The following is a 12,400-nucleotide window of genomic DNA, read 5'->3' on the forward strand; positions in this document are numbered from 1 at the left end:
CTGATGGTTTTGGTCTTCTAGAGCCAAGCGCCGGCAAAAAGACAATAATGGAACCTACGATAATTAAGCACTTATTATGTTTCGGGTTCTGGGCTAAGTGCTTAACACATTCAAGCCTCTCGACTTCCCTATGAGTCAGGTGCTATTAATATCTCTCTCGAGGTACAGACAGGTTAGGGAACTTGTCCAAGGTCACACAGCTGGGACGTGGTAGGGCCGGGACTTGAATGCGGGCCTCCTGGCTCCAGAGGCCACGCTCTTAAGAGACCTGGACTCCAGGTCACACTACCAGGTGGGGCCTCGAGGCCCACCCACTTTCAGCTGAACACGTGACTGGGGCTCCTAGCAGGGGACCTTCGGACAAAAAGCATCCTAGGCTTTCAAGGGGAAGAGTCTGTGTTGACAGCCAGTAACTCATAGAGGGAAGGGGATGATGGAAGGGACAGAGAAGAGAAGGAGGGGGATGGAGAAGAAGACGGGGAGGGAGAGGGAAGAGCCTGGCTGGCCTCCAGGAGGAGTCGCGAGAGAAGTGACACTTGGGCACTGGGCCCGACCACCTGGGCCTGTGAACACTGTGCCTGCAACACCGGTGTCCTTGTGTGAGAGCTCGTGTGTCCTGGTTTGGGACGCACCCCCAGGCCTGACCAGGACACTGGCCCTCCCAGCATTGCTTCAGCCTCTGTCTCTCCCTGATTCCTTCGGCTCGGGGATGGAGGCATTGTGTCCCCGGGTGAGGCAAGGAAGAAGGGGGTCAGCCAGGAACAGGCTCAAAGGTGTGCTGCCAACGTCTGACCTAGGTCTGGAACTCTGGCCTCCTTATCCATCCTCTCAATAAATATTTATTTGGCACCCATTACCTGCCAGGTCCTGTTCTAGGTTCTTCTAGTGAAAGAAACAGACAACAAACAAGGTAAATAAGTAAAATACATTAGATGGTGTTAATGCAAAAGAGGAAACAGGAGAGCATGGAATGGGGGGAGGGAAAGCCAGGGGGTTGATCTGAGCTAATGACATCTGAGTCTAGACCTGAAGCAGGTGGGGGGGGGGGCAGGCAGTGCTCCAAGTGGAGGGAACAGCAAGAGTAAGGGTCCTGCGGCAGAAGCACAAGCACTGTGCTGGTGGAAAACCAAGGAGACCAGAATGAGGAGCAGGAGAGAGGCAGGAGAGCAGAAGGGGGATGGCAGGTGCCAGGCGCTCATGTGGAGCCCTATAACTCTCAGAAGGACTTGGGCTCCTCCCTGGGTGAGACCGGAAGCCCGGGTTAGTAGAGCATGGAGGTGGCTTGGTCTGACGAGCATTTTACCCGGGACGGCCCAGGCTGCGTGTGGAGAAGGAGCTGGCGGGGGACAGTTCACAGTAAGCCAGGGGAGAGAAGATGGTGGCTTCAACTAGGGACCTAGCGGTGGAGGTGATGTGACGCAGTTGGGTTCTGGGATGCTTTCAACATGGAGGCAACAGGATTTGCTGATGCATGAGAGAAAGGGAGGAATCAAGGATGGTGACAAGGGTTTTGGTCTGAGAACTTACAGATGCAGTTGGCACTTACTGACCTGGGCCTCATCCCCAGGCCTGTCACCCTGATGCCAACATCTTGGGCACAAGGAAAGATCAGAATCACCCCCCTTGAAGCTCTGCCAACCTGCACACACCCATTCAGGCTTCTCTGTGTCCTGATACTTCCCCTCAACTGGGAATGGCTGCCCGCCTCAGCACTTCTCGGAATCGAGTGTATGTATGATTCATCTGGGGATCTCGTTAAAATGAAGGTTCTGAATCAGGAGGTCTCCGGTGGAGCCTGAAACTCTTCATTTCCACCCAGTACCCAGGTGATGTTGATGCCGTTGGTCAGAGGTCCACGGCACATAGCAAGAGCCCTATGTCCCAGCCCCCGATGCAGAGTCTCCCTCGCTGAGCGTGAGCATCACCTGAGCGTGGAGCCAACATCCTGAGCAGCCCTGCCCCCAGATCTAGGAATCAAATTCTTGAGGGACAGAGCCCAGGAGCCTGACCTTTTGGAAGCAGCCCAAGTAATCTGAGAGTCAGCCGTGGGTGGGAATCCTCCAGCAACCACCCCTGCAGCCCCCAGCACAACTACTGCAAAGAGCCCTGGCCCCAGGCCAGCCCCAACCAGCACAGAAGGAGCTCACGGCAACCGTCTCCACAGCGCCCCTTCACCACTGAAGCTAGCCGCCCGGGCTTGCCCCAGCCCCTACAGCTGACATGGCGTCTCCTCTCTGAGTGCCCCTCTCTGCAACTCCCAGAGGGCACATAGCCAAGAGAAGGGCCTGGAGGAGAGGGCAAACAGGTGCCACCTGCTGGGCCTGAGCACGCACACCCTGAGGAGGGGGGCCGCACAGGTTCATGCCTGAGAGTGGCTGCGTGAGCCAGGGATGGTTCACAGTGGTCACAGTGGCAAGCCAGGCAGGGTGTGATTACTGTGCTTTGAAGGAATGCATGAGAGCAGGTTGAGAGAGCCTGAATGAATGTAAGAGGAAAGGAGGAAGCTCTTCAGAGCCCTTCCCTGGGGCTCCTGCCCGCTTGGTGTCAGGGCCCTTGGCAGGAGAGCTCAAATGTGTCCTAGACAGGAGCGGGGCTAAAGATGTGGACGGAGAGATAGGGAAGGACTAACTTGGCTCCCACAGCGACTCTGGGAAGCTGAAGCCCAGAATTCTTAGACTCCTGGAATGTCAGCGCTGGGAAGGGACTTGGTCATTTGGAATGACCTCTGCAGTTTACAGAGGCAAACCCTGCAGCCTGAGGGGGTGGTGAGACTTGCCCAAGGGAGCCTGGGTTGGTTTAATGGCCTGGCTACAGATCTTGTTCTGGCTCAGTTGCCCGATGCCCACAACTGGGGAATTGTCTGTGGCCTCATCTCTCCGTGCACCTGAGCTGGTCCTTGATCCTGACGGCCTGCCTGCCCCCAGCCACAGGCCTCCAGAAGTGCCCCACTGACCTCCAGCTCAAATCATGCAAGTCTGGCGACTCCATGCCCAACCCTCACTCCCAAATGTGGTCAGCCGGGGCAGGAGCGGCCAGGGTAGGCATTAGGGGCTTTGCGGGATGGGTTGTCACATTCAGCAAATCTCGAAGGGACACTGAGAGAAGGAAATAGATAAGCAAAGACCCAGAGGTTGGAATGAGGGCTGAAGATGAGGAGGCCAGGGAGGAGCCTGGCAGAAGGGAGCAACTCATGGTCAGGTTCCAGAGCAGAAGGCCTCGAATGCCGAGTTGAGGAGGGCCAGCATTACCCTTCGCTTCCCCCATGTATCTATCACCTCATGCTGGAGCGCTTCGGATCCTCCCTGAGCCCTCTGCCATTTCCCGTAGGCATATGGAGCCCCAGGGCCTGCATGGCTGGTGGGGGGCAATGAGGCACCTTCTAAAGACCCTCTTCCTGGGGGCTGCCAGAGCACCTCTTAGCCCACGAGCCTGGACCCTTACCTACCCAAGTTCAGGGGCCAGAACTTGATGAGCAGGATTCCTGGACAGGTTGTGGGGAAAGAGTGTTTGCTGGGGGAGGAAACCCAAGCCTGGGCCAGAGCCCCCACTCTCCTGGAACGGCGATGGGAGGTAGTCCTGAGCAGTGGTTTCGGACAGAGTCCCAGTGTCGGGCAGCCCAGGTGTGAACTCTGGCTCTCCCGCTCGGGAGCTAAGTGACCTTGGATAAGTTACTAGCCTCTTCGAGCCTCAGCAGCCTCATCTGTGACGCTGACGTGATGATAATGATACAGTTCCATGGCAGTTTGGTGAGAATTAAATGAGAATATGGAAATGAAGCCCTTAAGAAGGATACATAGTAAATGCTTTCGTAAATAGCAGCCGTTAGTATTATGATTCAAGAAAGGAAAGGGGTTCTAGAAAAATCCTGCTAGGAGGATGATAAGAACAGAATTGGGGCCAACTCTGGGTTGAATGACCTGCAGATATCTCAACCAGCTGTGCTGGGCCCCGGCGGTGGGGGGCGTGGAGAAGGGAGGTGGGAGGGCAGCTGACTGCTTCATCTCCCTTCCTCAGGAGAGGAAAATAATGGGGGTAAGTAAGAGAACAGCATGCCCAGGTAGTACTTGGTGTTCTGTTAAAACTGAGAGCCAATGGAAATGCAAATGGCCAGGCCCTGGGCCAAGAGGCTTGGGGTGAGAGTTTGAGTTTCACTGATGCCCTGTGTGGTCTTGGGCAAGTGTCGTCCCCTCTCTGAGTCTGCTTCTCCTCCACGGGATGAGGGCAGTGGCTAGAGAGGGTCCAGGGGCACCCAGACAGCCCCATGCATGTGGCAGGTGGTGGCTCCCACCCAACTGGTCCCCATGAATCAAGCCTGGGCAGCCAATAGTCTCAGGAGCCTCTTAGGCTGCCTTTTCCTCTGACCCTGCCTCTGGGGAAGGGACGCTCAGGCCAGTGCTAGCCTAGGGGCCGCTGGGACGCAGTGGCTCGAGGCCGCCCTGACCTTTCGGTCCAGAGTGAGCACACTGGTCATGGGACCGCTCAGAATAGCCATAGCACTATATTCAGCTGTCTTGGGAGGCCCCGAGATCCCTGGCCTAGGCAGCGGGCCCTGAAATGAGCCCCCTCCAGATTCCTTCCCCCACCTCTAGGACAACCGGCCCTCCTCTCTGGGAAGCTCAAGCCAATCTTCCCAAAGATTCTGGCAGATGGCCGGCCTTCTGCCCAGAGTTAAGGAGCACAGATACCTGCCTCCAGGGTACAGGACTCTAAACGCTCCCTGAGGCATGGGGAAGATGTAGGAGAGCTCTCAGGCCGCTGAGCCTGGAGTTAGAGATCTGGGTTTCTGAACCAGCCCCCCACCTGCTCACGTTTGGCCTTGGGAAAGCACTCTTTTCGGGGCCCCAACTGCCTCATCTGTCATAGCAGTAGCTCCTATTATACTGAGTTTGTAAGAAGCTTAGCGTCTGGAGCAAGAGATAAACCTGAATTAAGCAAGGCTGCTAATGAACATTTTTATTACATACCAGATAGCTTTTCTGAAGGGAAGGACTCTCAACCCTGACCCAGGGTGTGGGGTCTGGGAAGGCATCACCCAGGAACAGTGTTTCAAGCAGGGTGTGAAGGATGAAGAGGTGCAGACCAGGAGGAAAGAGTGCTCCCTGGAGAACAGCATGTGCAAAGGCCCTGAAGCAGGGGTGCCAGGCAGAGGCAAGAAACTGAAATGAGGCCAGGGTAGCTGCAGCTCGGTGAGCCATGGGGAGAGCCAGGCCAGAGGAGACTGATGAGGCAGGCAGGGCTGCAGGGGCCCCAGTACGGTCCAGGGAAGCACCGAAGGGTTTTAAACAGGCAAGGGAATAGACTGACAGTTTCGTGAGCTGAAGAGCCCTCTCTCGGTGGTGGCCAAATAGAGAATGGGCTGGAGGGGCCAGGGTCTGAAGGCAGGAGAGCAGCTGGGAACCGCTGGAGGGGTGGGTCTCAGGGGAGCAATGGTGGCTTGCACCAGGATGGGGGATGTGGAGACGGAGGGCAAAGGACAGAATCTAGAGAGCCATGAAGTAGAAGGATAATACAACCAATCGGAGTGATAATGGCAACCAATATTTATCGAGCACTTACTGCATGCCAGGCCCTGTGACTGGGGGCTCTCCACACATGACCTCAGTGAATCTTTCATTAACTCTATCATTAGGCCCATTTTAGAGGTGAAGGGTCTGAGAGACTAGGACAGGGAGACACTCGTTTCTGGTTTTTCACCACTGACAAGGGAGCTGGGGCGGGGGGATGTGGGGAAGGTACCATCCAGAGACACAAGGACACCTGTAAAAGCATCACAGGAAGGAGAAAAACACCAAGTGGGGGGCACACTGTTGTGGGGGGCACGTGGGGTGGCGGCGGGGAGGGTGACCCAGCAGCCCCTTCTCCACTGCTCATGGGTCTCCTTCACATGTTACCATGACTAGAGGTGGGGCCCTGGCAGGCTCTGAGGTGGGGAGCTGTCTAGGAAGTCCCCGATAGCGGCTCTCTCCCTCCGGGATCTCACCAAGACTCCAAGAGCCCTGTGTCAGCTAAGACCCCAAGGGAGGAACAGAAGTCTCTTGCTGGGCTCTTCACTCCGGCCACCAAGTGCATTTCCCTCCCAGGGAGCTGAGGAGGAGTTGGGGCTGCATTGGGTCCCAAAGAGCAGGGGACAAGGCAGAGAGACAGAGAGCCAGCATCAGAGGAGAGATGGACAGTGGGCTGGTGGGGCTTCCCCAGCTTGGGAACCACTGGCACCTCCTTGTCATTTGGAAGGTCAAGTGACTGTCATTTGAAAGGGGGACAGATGTCATCACACAAAGACACACACACACACAGACACACACACACACACACACAGACACACGTACACACAGACACACACGCTACCTACTAAGGATACTCTCTGGCCTACAGAAAGAACGAGGACCACCATTAGCCCTGACCTGACACAGAACAATGTTCCTGATGAAAACAAGCAAACCACAGATAAAAGCCAAGGCCCGCACCAGCCCCCAAGGCAGAGAGAAGGGCAGGTTTCAAGGCAGGCCGCCCCAGGCTTTGCCAACAGCCCTGCTCCCGCACCCTCATGGCTTCGCTCGCCAGGACTGCCGTCCCCTGCCATCTGCCTGGCTAATTCCTACCTGCCCCCCAAAGCTTACCCTAGCATTGCCTCCTCTGGGACAGGGCCTCCTAATAGCCCCAGGAAGTCCCTTTGTGGCCCTCACCACATAGTGTCACCACCATCCTTTGCTTGTGTGTGTCCACCCCTCACCCCGTCCTGTCCCAGCTCACCTCCCCACCCCTCACCCCCTCAGCCTGGGTGCCCAGGAGAGCACGGGAGAGAGGACCCAGGGAACTGGCTGCTCTAGCTCGCACTGTCACCCCTCAAGAGGTCAGATGGGACCTCCCGCTCCAGCCAAATAGCCCTTACCTTCCAGGGCCAGCAAGAAGGCCTGGGTGGGGTAGGGTGGCCTCACTGTCTGTCTGATCCACGCATCCGCAATGGCCTGGGCTAGAGCAGTATTTCAACTGAGGACAGGCGTGAGGAGCAAAACCACTCACTAAGGCAGCTCAGGAGGACCAGGAGATCAAGGGAGCAAGCAGGAAGCTGGTCTGGAGTTTCATCTTCCTCAAGGTACACCCACACCTGGGCAACACAGGGTCTCTGTCACAAGCAAGCACCCACAACCACACGGACACACAGAGCCTCACACACACACACACACACACACACACAGCCCGAGCCACACGCAGGGTCCCCCACCCCACATGCGGCCGCCTGCACAGATGGTCTCATGCACACAGCCTCACACACACACAGCCTCACATGCAGAGCTCCACACGTACAGTGTCACACTCGCCACACACAGCAATACACTCACACGGACACACTCACCTCAGGTTCCTCACACACACACACACACACACGGCATTTCTCTGACACGTACAGTCTCCCTCTCTTATGTACGCGCTCTCTCCCACGCTGTCTCGTTCTCACACACAAGGTCCATCTCAAAACACACAGAATCTGTCTCTCTCACATTCACACAGAATTTCTGATACAGAGACTCACAGAATCTCTCTCACAGAGTCTCACCACAAACACACACGCGCGCGCGCACACGTGCACACACACGCACACCCTACTCCCAGTCTCACTCACACGTATTGTTATTCTTGCCCAGCCTTTTCTCACACATATGAAGAGTCTCTCGCACCCACAGAGAATCCCTCTTACACAGATATCTCTCACACACATACCACTTTTCTTTCATGCACACATACGATGTCACACACATCCAGGATTCTGGTCTAGAATCTAGAATAAAAATTCAAATCCTGACCCACCAGTTTGAGAAGGGGGGGAGGGGTAAACAAAGGTGACAGCAGCAGCAGAGCAAAGATGGAGGGGGAGGAAGGACAGGCAGCCGGCTGGTCCCTGCGCAGATGAGCCGCAGAGAGGCAGCGCAATGCAGCTAGGCCAGCCTGGAGTGCAGCAGGAAGCCTGGGTTCTAATCCAGGCTCTGCCCTCAGTTCTTGAGTGCCCTTGGGCAGGTCCCTCCTCTGTGAGCCTCAGTGTCCTCATATGTCACCCGAAGGCGTTAGAATGACTCTATGAGGCTACTGGGAAAAGAAGGAGGTGGCACCGATGGTGGGGGGTTTCTAGCCCACCTCCACCTCCCCACTACACCCCAGCTCTTCCCTTAGAGTCTGCTCTTCAATGAACACTTGAGACAATCAGGACTTTTCTGTAAGGTTTCGAACACCAATAGGACCCCAAACCACACTAACCAGCCCATTTATCTGCATGGGGCGAAGGCCACCCCATGGCCTAGGAACATGGAGTCAGGTGGAAGAAGATGGACAGTGATGGGGCTGGAACCTGTCCCACATGTCCCCGGCCTATCCTGAAAGTCAGGAACACAGCTCAGAACCCTAAAGCTGAGCCCAAGCCCTGGGGTGGGAGGATCCAGCCTCTTACTAGGGAGCAGGTGGGCAAAAGGACAATGAGGAAGTTGGGCCTTCTCCTTCCTTCCTGGGCCGAGGAGGATGGTCGTGGTGGTGAGATGCTGTCCAAGGTCAAATGCAGGCTGAATGGTGGCTGCTCTAACCCAGGCCTTGCCCAGCATGCCCCCAGCCCCAACATGTACTCGTTCAACCTCCCAGTGCCCCTCCTCCTGCCCCTCCCCACAGCTCAGCCACAGCCTCCAGTTACATAATCCCCTGGCTATGGTGGCCTCTGTCAGGAAAGGAGAGGGGAGGGTAGACCTCTGAGGGTCCCAGTCCATTCTGGGAATGGCAGGGAGCTGGCAGCCAGCTCAGGGGAGGATGGGGTCCCAGGAGACCTAGGTTCTAGTCTTTCTTCGCCTCTAGCTCCCTGAGTGACCTTGTGTAGGGTCTTCAGAGGCAAAATGAGGGGCTTGGTTCTCTCCCTATCCACCCCCGCCAACACACACATCTGTTCCAGGATTTAATGTATAAGACTCTGTCCTGCTGCCCCCTTCCTCACACGCTAAAACACTGAGTGTTCTATCTAAGTCACAAATCTACCAGGCCTGTGCCTAAACAGCCCTTTTCTCCCCATGGACACCTCAGTGCCCCCCAAGTCCCCTTCCCCACCGATCCCCAGCACTGATCCTGCCTCCTCCCCTGCCCCATCTTCCCAACCTTGGCTCCAGGGGGCAGGAGGGAAGGGATGTGGAACAGTAAAAAAGAGCAGTGGTTTGCCTAGTAGGGGGTTCGGGGAGGGGGGGGCTCTGCTTTGAATTCCCAACTCTGACCCTCCCCCTCATGCTTTAGGCCCCATTCAGACCTTGCAGAGCTCAGTGAATGCAAGGGGTGTCTCCTCCAGGGTAGGTGGTTGCTACCAGTGTTTCCCTTTTGGGCTCAGTGAAGCAGTAAAGACCCTTAGATTTCACCAGACCCCCTCTCCCATTTTACAGATGAAGAAACCAATCCAGAGAAGCCTCTGAAAGGCCAAGGTCAGCAGCAGGGTGCCCTTTCTCTCCTGTAACAAGCTGCTATCACTAAAGGGGAGTGGCCGATGAAGACACACCCACCCCACACACCTTCTTGCAGGTTCCCCTTTAGAACCCCCCACTCTTCCCCTGACAGGTCCCAGAGGAAGCACAGGCAAAGCCTAGTGGCCCCCTCCAAAACCCTTCCCTTTTGATGAAGAAGGACAGGCTGTGTTCCCAGGAACAGGTCTCAGAGGGGCCACATCACCCTCCCCACAGCCCAGGCCCATACCAACTACCAAGCTATTAATTAGCCATAAAGATTCCCCCTTGACCATCTCTTCACAGCAGCCTGAGGTTACTCCCTGGGAAGGGGTGGTCTGTCTCAAGCAGCAGACCAGGGCAAGCCCTCCTCTACAGGCCCTGACTGGCTCCAGATGCCTTTTACCCAGGAGGGAGGAAGGGCTCCCAGCTTCCCTCCCCACACCAAAATCTAAAGGGCAGTTCACATCCTCCCAGGGTACATCTGCAAAGACACAAATATGCACGCATAGGCACTCCTGCACACTCAAACATACAAACATGTTCTCTCATTCCCACTAATACTTTACCTACCCAAATCGACACCACCATACTCACATAAATATGCACACACAATCTACTCACACACACAAACACCCATTTGTACTCACTCATACATATTTAATTTGGAAATACAGACACAGACCTTACATACCTACAAAACTAGTCCCCCTCAAAGAGCAACCTCTCTTTTATCCCTCCTTTTATACACGTTCTCATACGTACACACACACACACACACACACACACACACACACACACACACACACTCCTTTCAGTTCTGACTCTCTAGGCGCCAGTTCTCGAATCCACCCCCGCCCCAGGGAGGCAGAGGATCTTCTGATGGATAGGTTGTCACTTACCCGCGCGTAGCGGGAGGAGTAGGGGTCCTCGAAGAGCGCCCAGATGCGCGGCTGCCAGCGGCGCCAGAAGCCGCCTGGCCGGCCGTCCGGGGAGTCGCTAAGCGCCAGGCGCTTGGTCATCTCCAGCTCGTCCTCACCGTCACCTGAGTCGCCGGGGCCGTCGGCGTCCGCGTCGTCGGCGCTGTTGTCAAGGGGTGCGCCGCCAAAGCTATCGAGCGCCTCCTCTGCGTCGCGATGCTGGCGGTAAGTCATCCAGCAGCAGGGCTCCACGTCGGTCTCGTCGATGCCCCAGAAGGCCAGCTCCTCTTCATAGAGTGGCCCGCACACGTCGGCGGGGCAGTGCAGCTTGCCAGTGCGATAGTAGTTCAGGATGTGCGCGAAGACGCCTGGGTGGCGGTCGAAAAAGAACTCGTCGGCGCGCGGGTCATAGTCGAAATGGCTGTGGGCGTCGGGCTCCGCCAGCCAGGCGAGCCGCGTGCCGGGCAGCGTGCGCAGCGTCGAGCGGTACGTCTGGTGGCGCGTGCCGCCCACGTTGATCACGATGCGCTCGCTCTCGTCCCCTTGGCCCATCGCGGCGCCCCCTTAGGCATGGCGCGGCCCAGCGACACCCATGGGAGCGGCCGCCAGGGGGAGTTGGCGCCGGGGAGGGGGGCGCAGGGCCTCCTCCCCCCTCCCCCCAGCCGTCGGGGGGTACAGAGGATGGTGGCTCTGGCCACCCCAAGAGCGACCCAAGCCCCTCGGGGCGCTTTCTGTCGGGTGCTGGTCCAGGGGAGTGTGCGCGGGATCCCAGGGGTCTCTAGGCGCCAGATGTGGGGAGGGAGCGGGTCCGGCTGCGGAGGAGGCAGAGGAGGAAAGAAGGGAGGAAGAAAGGGAGGGAGGAAGGGAGGGAGGAAGGGAGGGAGAGGGACGGCGCTCAGCGGCGAGCCCCGGGAGGAGGGAAAAGAGGGTTGGGGGGCCGGGCTCCCGTCCCCATCTCAGCGGGAAAATGAAGAAATTGACACAAAGCTTTTTTGGGGGAAGGTCAGCTGCTCCAAAGGCCGGACAGATAGATCAGCCCCCGGAAGGGGGAAGGGTGGAGAGGGGGCCGGGAAATTCGCGCTCTGCTGTGCGGTGGTCGCCGCAGCGCGCTCTCGGCGCTGGGGAGATGGATGACCGTTGCCTTCCTCCCTGCGTGGCCGGGCTGCAGCTCGGGGCGCAGGGCGGGCTCCGGCCCCCTCCCTCTCTCCTTGCCTGGCTGCCTGCTCCCCCCGGTGGCGGGCGCGCCTGCCTGCCCGCCCGCCCTCCTCGATCCTTCTCCCCGCCTCTTGGAGGAGATGGCGGGCCCCCTGGGCAGGGGCACCCGGGGCGCTGCTCGGTGCGGCGGCCGCGGAGCGCTGCGCTCGGTGCGCGCTCCGCCTTGAGCTGGGCTTCCGCGGGGCTACGCTCTGGCTCCGGCGGCGGTGCTGAAGGGACAGCTCCCGGGCTGTGGCGGAGCTGCGCGGGGCCGGGCACGGGGTTTCTCCGGGCTGGCTTCGGTCTGCGAGGCCGGTGGGCACCGACTCCGGTGCCTCTGCGCCCCGCGCTTCGCGCCCCGCTTCGGGCAGGCGGTTGAAGGTGCGGGTCAAGGCGAGGGGGCTGCGGCGGTCGCGACCGGGAGGCGGGGGTGGCGGGTCCAGGCGCGGCGAGGCGAGGCCGGCCAAGCCGGCGAGGCCGGGGAGGCGAGGCGCGGAGCGGCCGCCGCCGCCGCGACGCTGCTGCCGCCCGGGCTGCTGCTAGGCTCGCTTGCTCGCTTGCTCGCTTGCTCGCTCGCTCGCGCGGTCCGCGTCCAGCCCGCCGCTCTCCGGACACAAGCACACGGCGCGCGCAGCCGCACTCGCCCCCGGAGGGAGGCGCCGCGCTGGGTCCTAAAAAGCCCCGATTCCGCGCCCCCCTCCCAGCCCGGCGCGGAGCCGGCCTCCCTCAACCCCGGCGCTGGGGGCGCCAGCCCCGCGTGGCTCCTGCTGCTCGGGGGGGACCCGCCGACGCTCCGCCCTGGGGGAGCGCCATGCGATGGGCGGGGGC

The 12,400-nt window shown here is 58.5% G+C and overlaps 1 protein-coding gene across 1 annotated transcript in view; it reads right to left on the reverse strand.

Moving 5' to 3' along the window:
• The window catches only part of KCNC1 (potassium voltage-gated channel subfamily C member 1), a 43,780-nt gene extending 32,626 nt beyond the window's left edge, over positions 1–11,154 (reverse strand). The window contains exon 1 of the mRNA XM_032427023.1: positions 10,361–11,154. Within this exon, the coding sequence (XP_032282914.1) occupies positions 10,361–10,930 (570 nt within the window). The 5' untranslated portion in view covers positions 10,931–11,154. The remainder of the gene's footprint in view (positions 1–10,360) is intronic.
• Positions 11,155–12,400: the final 1,246 nt, after the last annotated feature.

The sequence above is a fragment of the Phoca vitulina genome, unplaced genomic scaffold (assembly GCF_004348235.1).
Source record: "Phoca vitulina isolate PV1807 unplaced genomic scaffold, GSC_HSeal_1.0 scaffold36, whole genome shotgun sequence".
Lineage (NCBI taxonomy): Eukaryota > Metazoa > Chordata > Mammalia > Carnivora > Phocidae > Phoca > Phoca vitulina.